This window comes from Nilaparvata lugens, chromosome 5 (assembly GCF_014356525.2).
Source record: "Nilaparvata lugens isolate BPH chromosome 5, ASM1435652v1, whole genome shotgun sequence".
Classification (NCBI taxonomy): domain Eukaryota; kingdom Metazoa; phylum Arthropoda; class Insecta; order Hemiptera; family Delphacidae; genus Nilaparvata; species Nilaparvata lugens.
The window spans coordinates 68562675-68574343 of record NC_052508.1 but is presented as its reverse complement, the minus strand read 5'-3'; the positions used below and the strand labels follow the sequence as shown (position 1 = coordinate 68574343).

General features: G+C 33.7%; 1 protein-coding gene across 7 annotated transcripts in view; it reads right to left on the bottom strand.

Moving 5' to 3' along the window:
- Positions 1-285: 285 nt before the first annotated feature.
- LOC111048314 (ATP-binding cassette sub-family G member 4) overlaps positions 286-11669 on the bottom strand; it is a 70318-nt gene continuing 58934 nt past the window's right edge. The window contains exons 8-13 of one of the 7 annotated variants that reach the window (XR_005571431.1): positions 11169-11337; positions 9392-9492; positions 7107-7262; positions 2536-2988; positions 1563-1640; positions 286-1394 (exon numbers count right to left, since the gene is read on the bottom strand). Coding sequence is in view for 2 of the 7 variants with exons in the window: in XM_039429151.1 (XP_039285085.1) it covers positions 2629-2988; positions 7107-7262; positions 9392-9492; positions 11169-11337 (786 nt within the window). In the remaining 5 variants the exon portion in view is untranslated. Of the gene's footprint in view, positions 1641-2535; positions 2989-7106; positions 7263-9391; positions 9493-11168; positions 11338-11669 lie in introns of all 7 variants that reach the window. The other 6 variants (XR_005571432.1, XM_039429151.1, XM_039429152.1 and 3 more) reach the window with 6 other exon arrangements.

The following is an 11669-nucleotide window of genomic DNA, read 5'->3' as shown; positions in this document are numbered from 1 at the left end:
TCAAGATATCAAAATGAAAAAGTTTTTTCAAGAAAATTTTTTCCGATTATTACTTTTTGAGATATGAGTGCCTTAAGTTTAAATTTTTTGGGACAGAAAATTTTAAATTCTGTAAGAGATAAATCCTTGAGTATAAATTCTTCATGGTATTGTTGATTGAATAAAACATAATTTTTGCTGAAATATAAATTTCTGAGAAAATTAATCAATTTTCTAAAAATTACCAAAAATAGCTTTTAGTCTAGTTTGTTATTTTTTGTTCATTTTTGGTAAATTGAATAACTTTCTCAAAAATTGACATTTTCGAAAAAAAATTACTCAATCAACAGTACCATGAGGGATTTATACTCTAAATCTCATGGATTTATCTCTTACAGAATTTAAAATGTTATTCGGTCCCAAAAAATTTAAACTTAAGGCACTCATATCTCAACAAGTAATAATCGAAAAAAAATGTTTTCCTAAGAAAACTTCTTCATTTTGATAGCTTGATGATCAGGGTGCGGCAGTCAATCCCGCATTTTTGAAATAGGTGTAAAAAATAAACGGACGTAGATATCAAAATTATATTCATAAAATATTTTTCTACATTAAAAAGCATTTAAGAAACATTGAAAATAACATCAGCAAGATGGCGGCCTTCCCGAGTACGGCATTCGCGCAGGTGATTTGCGAAGCTGTTCATAACATCACGAAGCAAAATTGTACAAATTGGAAAACTTTGAAAAATATCACCAGTGGAAAGTTTTTTTTAGCCTTTGCACAGTCTTAAAGAGCTAGAAATCTTTTCACCTTTTGTTTACTCTATACCAAATAGTAGTCGCTGAACATGTAATATTCACTAAATAGTTGGAAATCTATCTCTTATTAAAAGAGCTAGAAATCATTTCACCTTTTGTTTACTCTATACCAAATAGCAGTCGCTGAACATGAAATATTCACCAATGAGTTGGAAATCTATCACCTTTTGAAAGAGCTAGACAAAGACCTTAAAGATGCTAGAAAAGAGCTAGATCTTTAATCTAAAGAGCTAGATCTCTAAAATCTTTTCACCTTTTGTTTACTCTATACCAAATATAGCAGTTGCTGAACATGTAACATTCACCAAAGAGTTGGAAATCTATCAGCTTTTGAAAGAGCTAGACATCCTATCACGTTTAGTTCACTCTATACCAAAATAGGAGTCGCTGACACCAAAGAGCTAGAAATCTATCACTTTTTGTTCAATCTATACCAACAAATTGCAGTCGCTGAACATGTAGGGTCTAATATTCACCAAAGAGTTGGAAATCTATCAGCTTTTGAAAAAGCTAGAAATCTTATCACGTCTAGTTCACTCTATACCAGAGGCAGTCGCTGAACATGTATTTACCAAAGAGCTAGAAATCTATCACCTTTTGTTTAATCTATACCAAATAGCAGTCGCTGAACATGTAGGGTCTAATATTCACCAAAGAGTTGGAAATCTATCACCTTTTGAAAGAGCTAGACATCCTATCACGTTTAGTTCACTCTATATCAAAATAGGAGTCGCTCACACCAAAGAGCTAGAAATCTACCACTTTTTGTTCAATCTATACCAAATAGCAGTCGCTGAACATGTAGGGTCTAATATTCACCAAAGAGTTGGAAATCTATCAAAGTTAGTAGACAGAAGGTTGGTCACTCATCTATAGTATTTTAGTTGAAATGCAATTGGAGTGGGGGAACTGCAGTCGTGACGTAGGCTGTAGTACAGAGTATGCAGAATATCGCATTCTAGAAAATCATACGGTGACGTATAGTCAAATTATATAACACAAACATTTTCTGACATGCAAGATTTCTGTTTCTGCTTTACAATAATTATCAAAACATTTGAATAATACAAGTATTTTGCCATATAAAAGCAAAAACCCCACCTCCTAACCTTCCCTTTCAAACCCTTAAGGTTTCTTCATCTTCTAGGTCGTGTTTATATTTTGTAGTTTGGCTATACATCAGCTTGTGAATTTCGGGGATGAGATATTTTGATTCTCGTAGAACATGTGCTCGATACCAGCATATGTTCAGTGCCTTTATATAATATATAATTGAAATTCTTCGGATTTATTGGGATCGGTTTATCGGATTATTGCAATGCATTGGTTTATCAAGATTTTTTATGGGTTAATCTGAAATTATAATAATATAACGTTGTCTACTAACGCTTTCCCAGCTTATTAACTTTTCCATGTCACGTTTTTAGATTCTTGAAAAACTTTCAACTCAACTTTATTCATACAAGTTGAATGAACTTGGAATATTTAATAACATCATTAGAATCACTGATTCAATCGCTATTAGTATGAAAAATTTATTTTTAAGTTCCAGGTCAATCTTGAGGGGGTCAAACGACGATGTATTTGAAGATACAGTGAATAAACTGTATGCTCAGTGTGGCTACTCTATCACTTTTTTACTATACGTGACGTCACGCTGGCGTTCCCCCCACCACTTCGAATCTTTCACTTGTGAGTGATCAACCTTTTGTCTACTAACGTTGGAAATCTATTACCTTTTGAAAGAGCTAGACATCCTATCACGTTTAGTTCACTCTATACCAGAGGCAGTCGCTGAACATGTATTTACCAAAGAGCTAGAAATCTATCACCTTTTGTTCAATCTATACCAGATAGCAGTCGCTGTACATGTGTACACCAGTAAACAAACTGAAACAATGTAACTGACATCGAACACAGGGTTTGGTTCTTCGAACTCCATTTCCCTGAGAAACTTTGTCGGATGCGTGTAGTGGCAGTAGCCGTTACGGCCGTGAAACCCGTTCTTCAGACACGGCAGGTAGGACCGGTTGTTACCGTACAAGCTCATCAGTGATCCTTGGAAGGACGATCGGAAGTATGATATGTGATAGAAGACCCGCAGGTAGGACGGAATGTCGCTGTACTTCATTGCGAATCCGAACACTGATAGGAATACAGTGATCACTGGTCCAATGAAGACAGCCAACTGCAATTTCAATTTCAATTCAATTTATTAAAAACACACAAAACAAAATTACAAAGATTTACGAAACAAATAAAACACAATAAAATGTTACAAATATAAAAAACCATGGGCTTAGTGTTTGGGTGTGTTGGAGAAGAGAAAGAAAAAGAGAGGAAGATACCTAGCCAACTATGGTTTCCCATGTAATAGGCAGGCAAAGAAGAGAAGAGAAGTAAGAGGAAAAAAGGAAGGGAGAAATGGGGGGAAGGAAGAAAACAGAGGAATAGGTACTCAAAATAAAGGTAAGCGAGGCCACTGAGAAATGAAAAAACTAATGAAAAAACAAATGCTGGAGCAGAAATCTCGAGTCATATATCTAAATGGAAGAAGAAATTACTGTATGTCCAGTTTTTTATATCCAGTCTTTTAATTACATACAAATATTAAAAATAAATTCTTAGAATGTATGAATTCAGGGCTAATTATTATTAAACGAAAATCCAAATTAAATGCTGTAATTCACCCCGAAGACTTCTGCTACTGCAAATATTGACAACCGGGGGGTAAACAGCTAGATGGAAATTCGATGAGCGCTACTATTCAATAATTATTTGTCAGCCCGGCTTCGTATAAAATGAGCGCTGCTAACCAGAGATTGTCAGTTTGGTGTAAGGGAAAGCGACCAGCAATTAGGATCGAGGTACTGGGTTTAATCTCCGGGCTGACAAATAATTTTTGAATAGTAGCGCTCATCGAATTTCCATCTAAAAATTATTATTTGTCAGCCCGGCTTGGTATAAAATAAGCGCTGCTATCCAGAGATTGTCAGTTTGGTGTAAGGGTAAGCATTACTGACCGGCAAAGGAGGTACTGAGTTCGATTCCCGGGTAATAATTTTTGAATAGTAGCGCTCATCGAATTTCCATCTAGCTGTTTACCCTGTTGTCAATATTTGCAGTAGCAGAGGTCTTCGGGGTGGATTACAGCATTTAAATTGGTTTTTCGTTTAGTAATAATTATCAATTCATTAGTAATTGAATAATCGCAATATATCTCAGTAATTTCCATGTGTAATTCAGTGCTACTTATTTTTAATTTATAAAATAGGATCATAGTACCTTTTTTGAAATTAATAAAATAATCGATTAAAAAACCTGAAGATGATGTGGATCACTCTGAAACTAACTGTTATAATTTGTATCTTTGATCTATTATTTTATTAATTATAAAAAAGGGTACTATTAAATTCATTTTATAAATCAAAAATACAGTATAGTTCATCTTATTCATTTATTTTCATTGAACTCTATACTCAGAGTTATACTGTTTACTTTTCACTATAGTGAGGTCCACGTTATAATGACAGTATTTGATCAACTTTGGTTTTGCTATCCTTTTCTATCATTCGACAAAGCCGGTGGTACTATCCTTTTCTAGGTCCACACCGATGCCAATTATGTTTTTGACAGTGTAGAAATGTAATTAATTGATGCAGAGAATTGGCATCGCTATTCTCCTATCTTTATATACTGCCATTATAACGTGGACCTTACTATAGAGTTCACTGTTCAGTTTTACTGACCATAAACAAGATTAATTGAAAACTTTCTTGAGTGAATTGGAGTAGCTTCATTATTCTAGAATGTTTGATTCATTGTACGGAGAGGATGATATATATTCAGATTTATCGAGGTAAAATGTAGAAAAAACAGCATCCTTTGAGATGTATATAACCAGCACTCCTATAGTGAGGCCCACGTTATAATGGCAGTGTTTGATTAGCAATGGTATTGCTATCCTTGTCTATCATTCAACAAAGCAGATAGCGCTATCTCTTTCTCGCTTTGATCTGTTGCCAGATCGTCTTCTAACAATGTAGAATTGATAGAATTAATTAACAAAATATTTCATCTTAATATCTTATCAATGGAAGTATAAGTCTGGGCACACACCGATTAGTTAAGACAAGACTAGTCACGCTTAGTCACAATACTTCACATTGTTGCTTATGACGCAAGTAACACTGATTAATCATTGCAATTAGACATGACTCCATAAGCAACTATATGAAGTATTGTGACTAAACGTGACTAGTCTTGTCTTGACTAATCGGTGTGTGCCTAGTCTAACTTTTTTAGTACCGTACCGTAGGCTATAGTGAGGTCCACGTTATAATGGCAGTGTTTGATTGACAATGGTATTGCAAACCTTGTCTATCATTCAATAGCGCTATCTCTTTCTCGCTTTGCTCTGTTGCCAGATAGTATTTTAATATAGAATTGATAATTAACAAAATATTTCATCTTAATATTATGAAAATTCATTATTAAATGATTGAAAAAATATAATTTCTTGCTTAATAGAATATAATTGATCATTTTAAACGAGAAATAACAGTTAATATTACATCAATAAAGCTGTATCAGCTTAATCAGCTACCGTCTATAGAAGGCATTGAGACAGAGGATCGGCAAAGTTTTTCTCCCATCTTTCTCCACTGCCATTATAACGTGGACCTCACTATAGACTGATGTGTATAATCCATTCTTAGAATAACTAATGACCGTTACCGTTCCGTTCATAAAAACCATCTATCAAAATTGGTGAATATTTTGAAATTATTCTCCCAAGAGCTTCGTTAATTGAGAAAAATTCGTTGAGAATCTTTCCCCCCATTGCACGATTCTTTCTCTTTGAACAGTTCACAGTCAGTGTACGATAATAATTCAGCTTCTAATATTCCATGCTATACTTGAAGTTTTATTTCTCAACTTGTCTTTCTCATTTACCAAGTCAGCATTATTATAGAAAAATAATCATTTGTCACCTATTTATCCCAATATATTACCTAATTATTAAATAATTTTAGTACCTGTATTCTCCATCCGTAGCTTCATCACCATTTTCAACCAATACCCAATATGGCTTGGTTGCACAAAAGCCTGTTAAGTTTTCACGGTGATAGAATGACACGTAAACCACTCAGAGAAGAGCCTTTTCTCTTTGGTTCTCATTGGAATTTAATCGTGATTCAAATTTAACAGGCTTTTGTGAAACTGGGCCTTGAATACATTATTGAGATTGATAGAAATAGGCCTACTCATAGTATTGCGGTAGTGATGTAGCTAATTACTATATTTCCTATGGGTATATGAATAGTATAGATGTGCACTACATATTTTTTGGTCGAGGTAGGCCTGTATTGGTGTGGGATATTGATGATCATTCTATTGAGAGGGGTGGTATATTGTAACAGGACGACCGACTATCAAACAGATAATCATGGGCCTATTGTATGAAAAAATACAAGCTAATAATATTAGTAGTCAACCAAAATCATCCAATACCCAATACTATGGCTTTGAATAGAATAGATGTGGACTATGTATTTTTTGGTAAGGGTATATTGGTAAGGGATATTGATGACGATGAAGATATTATTTGTTTAAGAGGGGTGGTAGCCTATATTGGAACAGGAATACCGACTATCAAACAGTCAATCATGGGCCTATTGCATGAAAAAATACAAGGTAATAATATAAATAGTCAGCCGATTATTAGAATAGGAAATTGCAAAAATATCTGCTTGTATTTTCCATGCAACAGGGCCCATTGTGAGGAGCTGAAGAGGATGATGAAAAAGTAGGTATCAAGTGAGAATGTTAAATGTTCATGTGACTATATAGTTATTATTATTAAACGAAAATCCAAATTAAATGCTGTAATTCACCCCGAAGACTTCTGCTACTGCAAAAATATTGACAACAGGGTAAACATATATAGTGAGGTCCACGTTATAATGACAGTATTTGATCAACTTTGGTTCTGCTATCCTTGTCTATCATTCGACAAAGCCTGTGGTACTATCCTTTTCTAGGTTCACAACGATGCCAATTATGTTTTTGACAGTGTAGAAATATAATTAATTAATTAATTAGGAGAATCGGCATCGCTGTTCTTCTATCTTTATCCACTGTCATTATAACGTGGACCTCACTATAAATGGAAATTCGATGAGCGCTACTATTCAAAAATTATTTGTCAGCCCGGGAACTATAGTTAAGATTGTGTAACTATATAACTTAGTTATCAAGTAAATAAATAATAGTTTTAGTAACTATTCATTATATTATAGTTACCGTTACTGGTGTTGTGGCTCCAACCAAAAATCCACACGCTTGCGCAGTCAGACAAACTGCAACCGTGAACATTAGAAACATCAAGAACCTGACCCACTCCAGGGGCTGTCCAGTCAACAGGTAGCTAGGCACCAGGTAAACGACAACACAAACAATCTGAAAAACATTAACATAATCATCAAACGAAATTCTAAATGTTTTTTGATATTTTTATTCAATTATAATCTATATATATAAAAGCTAAATGGCACTCACTGACTGACTGACTCAATCACTCACAGAACTAAAAATCTACCGGACCAAAATCGTTCAAATTTGGTAGGTATGTTCAGTTGGCCCTTTAGAGGCGCACTAAGAAATCTTTTGGCGATATTTTACTCTAAGGGTGGTTTTTAAGGGTTTAAAGTTCTTTTAGCATGTATATTCTTCTTATTCCAATATCTTTAAATTATAATTGAAATGTCCATACCATTATGTTAATATAGAACTATAATCTAGAGAGAGTACCTCTTCGAGACAGTTGTTCTGGTAACTAAATTAAACATTTTTCAGGTTGGCATTAAGTTGAGTTGACTTTGTTAGGTTGGCACCAAGTTGAAGATAAATAATAAAATAATAATGTCGTGTGACCTGGCTGGCTCAGGTCTGGTGTCAGAGTTTTCAGGTCGCAACTGATCAATTTCAGGGCCTCTGACATGACCTAACGACTGCTTTTTAGGCAGCCGGGACCGACGACTTAATGTGTCCATCCGAAACACGGGAGTGGCCCGAGATAAATATCTTGCCCGGGCTGGGATTTGAACCCGGGCCTCTGAATCATAAAGCCAGCATCTGATCCACTCGACTACGGCCACTCCTAATTTAACAGAAGTTGAAGATTGAAATGCATTTATCCAGGACCTCCTAAATACCAATTTATCCAATTAGCCAAAATTAGCGTTTTCTCAGCTTTTCTGCGTTTCCTCACCTTTTTCAATAATTGATGGAAAGATATTTTTAAAAAAATTCAGTACACAGGTTTAGCTGAGGTGGAAGAATTTTGTACTCGTACATAATTAATATGATAATGATGAATTTTCTTATTTTGTAATGACTCATTGTCATTGTCAAAATGATAATTTTTCAGACCTTATAATCTTGACAATAAATGAGCAATACATATACGTATACGTAATACATATATCCTGTTATTGTCTTCCTCAGAAAATATGCTGGCTCAAATACTTGTGAAATAATTCACTCAATTATAATAGGTACACGATTTGGTCATATCACAGAAAAACACAGCTTTGATTTTTTGAGAAAAAACTGTCTACAGAGGTAAGATATATTTTGTGAAACTACCAACCAGATTGCAAGCATTAGATTAGAATAACCTTGAATCGTTGCAGATAATTCGAAGAAATATCTGGTGAACATTAATTAACGTTGGTGGTCATTCCTCACAAGAGTTTAATCTACCGGTAATTTTCAACTAAACTAGGTAGCAATTTCTTATTTTCTAATCTTAACATAGAAATAGGCTAGCCCTCAACTACACGCTAGGCGCCTTCTAATGATATTACACGCGCGCGGCACTGAGTGCCGCTATATGTAAATTGTGTGTTTTCAAACCTTTCACAAACTTATTCCATAGAATTTGAGCTGTACATGGATGATGAAAATGAGAAAAACTTTTTTGATACGATTTTATTTATTCACAATAATTATTCAAATAGAAATTGAGAAAATTGTATATTGGTAAAATATAATTGTTGGTTTAGCAGAGCAAACAAGCTTCTATGAAAATACAAAATAATAATATTAACATTTAAGGAAAAGTGGCTTTCAACTTCAGAATTAAAGGAAAATAACATTTAAAAAGTATAATATAATAAAAAGAAAAGATTATTGAGTGCAATTGTGAAGTTTATTTATGTTAAAAATGAGGTCTTCCCACTTCAACAGTCAGCTGCACACCGAAGAAACGTCCCCAGACTCCCACCAACACTGTCATCTACTACGGAAAGGTATGATGAAAGAAAACGTGGAAGCACTGGAAAATGGTAGCTAATGGAAGTCACCTTAAAAGAACGAATATGCAATTTTAAAGAACGAAGTGCGGTACGCTATGCCGCGTGTAATTGAGGGCTAGCCTAGCTTTATGTATTATTAAACAATGATACTAATCAAATGTATTTATACATATTTTGATGGAAAAACATTTATTTCATTCTATTCCAATTATTATTACAAAAATAAAGTTTGGAAATATCTCATTGGTAATGCAGGGAAAATGAACCCACCTGAAACGGTATCTCGATTAGTAGCGTGGCTATGCAGTAAGGAATCAGAGAATACCATCTATTGAAATGCTCTCTCCTCAGCACTTTGAACTCCAATGGAACTGTAATCAAATTAAATTTCTTAATGTTGATGGTACATTTATTTTAGAACAAGGATAAGAAGTATGAGAAGTACACAGTGCATCTCTCACTTACGCCTGGATTTGGCGGGAATCGCAGAAAAAATGAATAGAAACAACAGAATAACAGCTGATAGTTGCAGTGATAGTAGTTTCGAAATTCAAAATTCATCAGTCATTATCTCGAATACGTATTCTCTGAGTGTTAATCTTTGGTGAAAACAGAAATTTTAAACTTAACCTCAATTTGGACTATTTATGTGCCAAAATCAAGGAATTAAGAAGTTTTGAGCAATTGCCTGTTTCTCTTTCCAAATATCGTGTTTGTGACTGTTCTAATAAATAAATTCAAGTGTTTTGAAGCACTTTCTAATCCCCAGGGCTAGAAGGACAACGTTTCGTATTTAAGCTATCCAAAACTCTAGAATCATTGCACGATTGTTTTAATAGAAAGTTATTTTTGGTTATTTTTATTAAATTGAATAACTATCTTAAAAATTGATATTTTTAGAAAATTTTTGTTTTACTAGATCAACAATAGGCTACCATGAAGAATCCATCCTCTAAATCTCATGGTTTTTTCTCTTACCGAATTTTAAATGTTTTTTCCCACAGATTCAAACTTTAGGCGCTCATTTCTCAAAAAGTAATGATCGGGGAAAAAATGTTTCCCTGAGAAGACATTTTCATTTTGATAGCTTGATATACATGAACAATATTACTTTATTTTTGTAGATTTCTCTATCACATTTCCACGAATCATGTAATCATCAGCTTGATGATATACAAATCGAGAAACTTTGAAAAATATCAACAGTAGGAAGTTTATTTTTAGCCTTTGCACAGCCTTGAAATGTTTGGTATCTTCACTTAAGTTGAAAGAAGATTGAATAGAGAAAAAAATGCTTACAATTGTCTCAATTTTTTTTTTGAAGAGGTAATAATATTAATATCAATTTTAAGTTCAGTATAAATATGTTGTTAGTTGGAATTCGTGTTCTGAATACTCTACATTTCATAATAAGAAGGCCTAAAATTAATGAAGATAAATAAATGAAACTGATACTCCATCCCCCAGAGGCTAGGTCTTCGGTTTTTCATTCGTTGTTTGCAATTTTGCAAAGCTAAACAGTATGTTAATGTGAGAGTGCAAGGAAGGAGAGCAGTAGAACGTCCAAGGTATTCATATGAGGATCGGATTGTGGAGATGAAGGAAGACTGTTCCAGAGATGAAGAGAATGGCGATGGATAGGGAATCGTGGAAGAAATGGACTGAGGCTACCCCAACCCCAACGCTCTAAAGGCACACTGGGGACAGGCAAGGAAGAAGAAGAATGTTCGTAATTATTATTAGTATCAGCCACTATTAAGTCATATAGGACATTTTTATTTTTTATAGTGGTGAATTATGGATGACGTAAACTTATATAAACTAGAATCTAACAATATTTCTTAAAAAAATAGTTTCCATGAAAAATACAGCATGATTCACTTCTTAAATTGATCAATGAAAATCACTTGATAATCTGTAATCTAATAGTAATAATTTGATAAATTGCACTGATGCTCGATTTCAGTACACTTCAGAAAGTTCAACAACAAATAGAAAGCTCAACAATCTTATCTCAGTTAAAATTGAACAAGAATAACAAACTTACACGACAATGTAACAGCCATTTGTCCGGTATAATGCAAAAACAAGTTCGTTCCATAAACGTAAATGTAATTTCCAAATACAGAGTTTGCGTTGTTGCCAACATTATTGTAAATGATTCCAAACATTACTGAGATCACAAAGTGCATAAAAATTCGTAAGGCAAGCGGCAACTGCAAAAGAAAATCATACGACACTTTATTAATGATGGTGGCTGATAGAAAACAATATTAATATAATTGTAAGAGTGTTATAAATTCTATTAGAATCTAGATTTGGTGAAATTATAAGGATGCCAACTGTTACTGTGCATAATCGAGCTTTTTCATTCACTTTTATTCTATTATATTAAGCGAACAATTTCTGTATTTATATATGTTGTTATTTTTATATCTGGCTATTTTTATATCTGGTTATTTTATTTTCGGATCTCGAAAACGGCTCTAACAATTTACACGAGATTTGGAACATAGTAGATTTATGATATAAAGATTCGATTGCACTA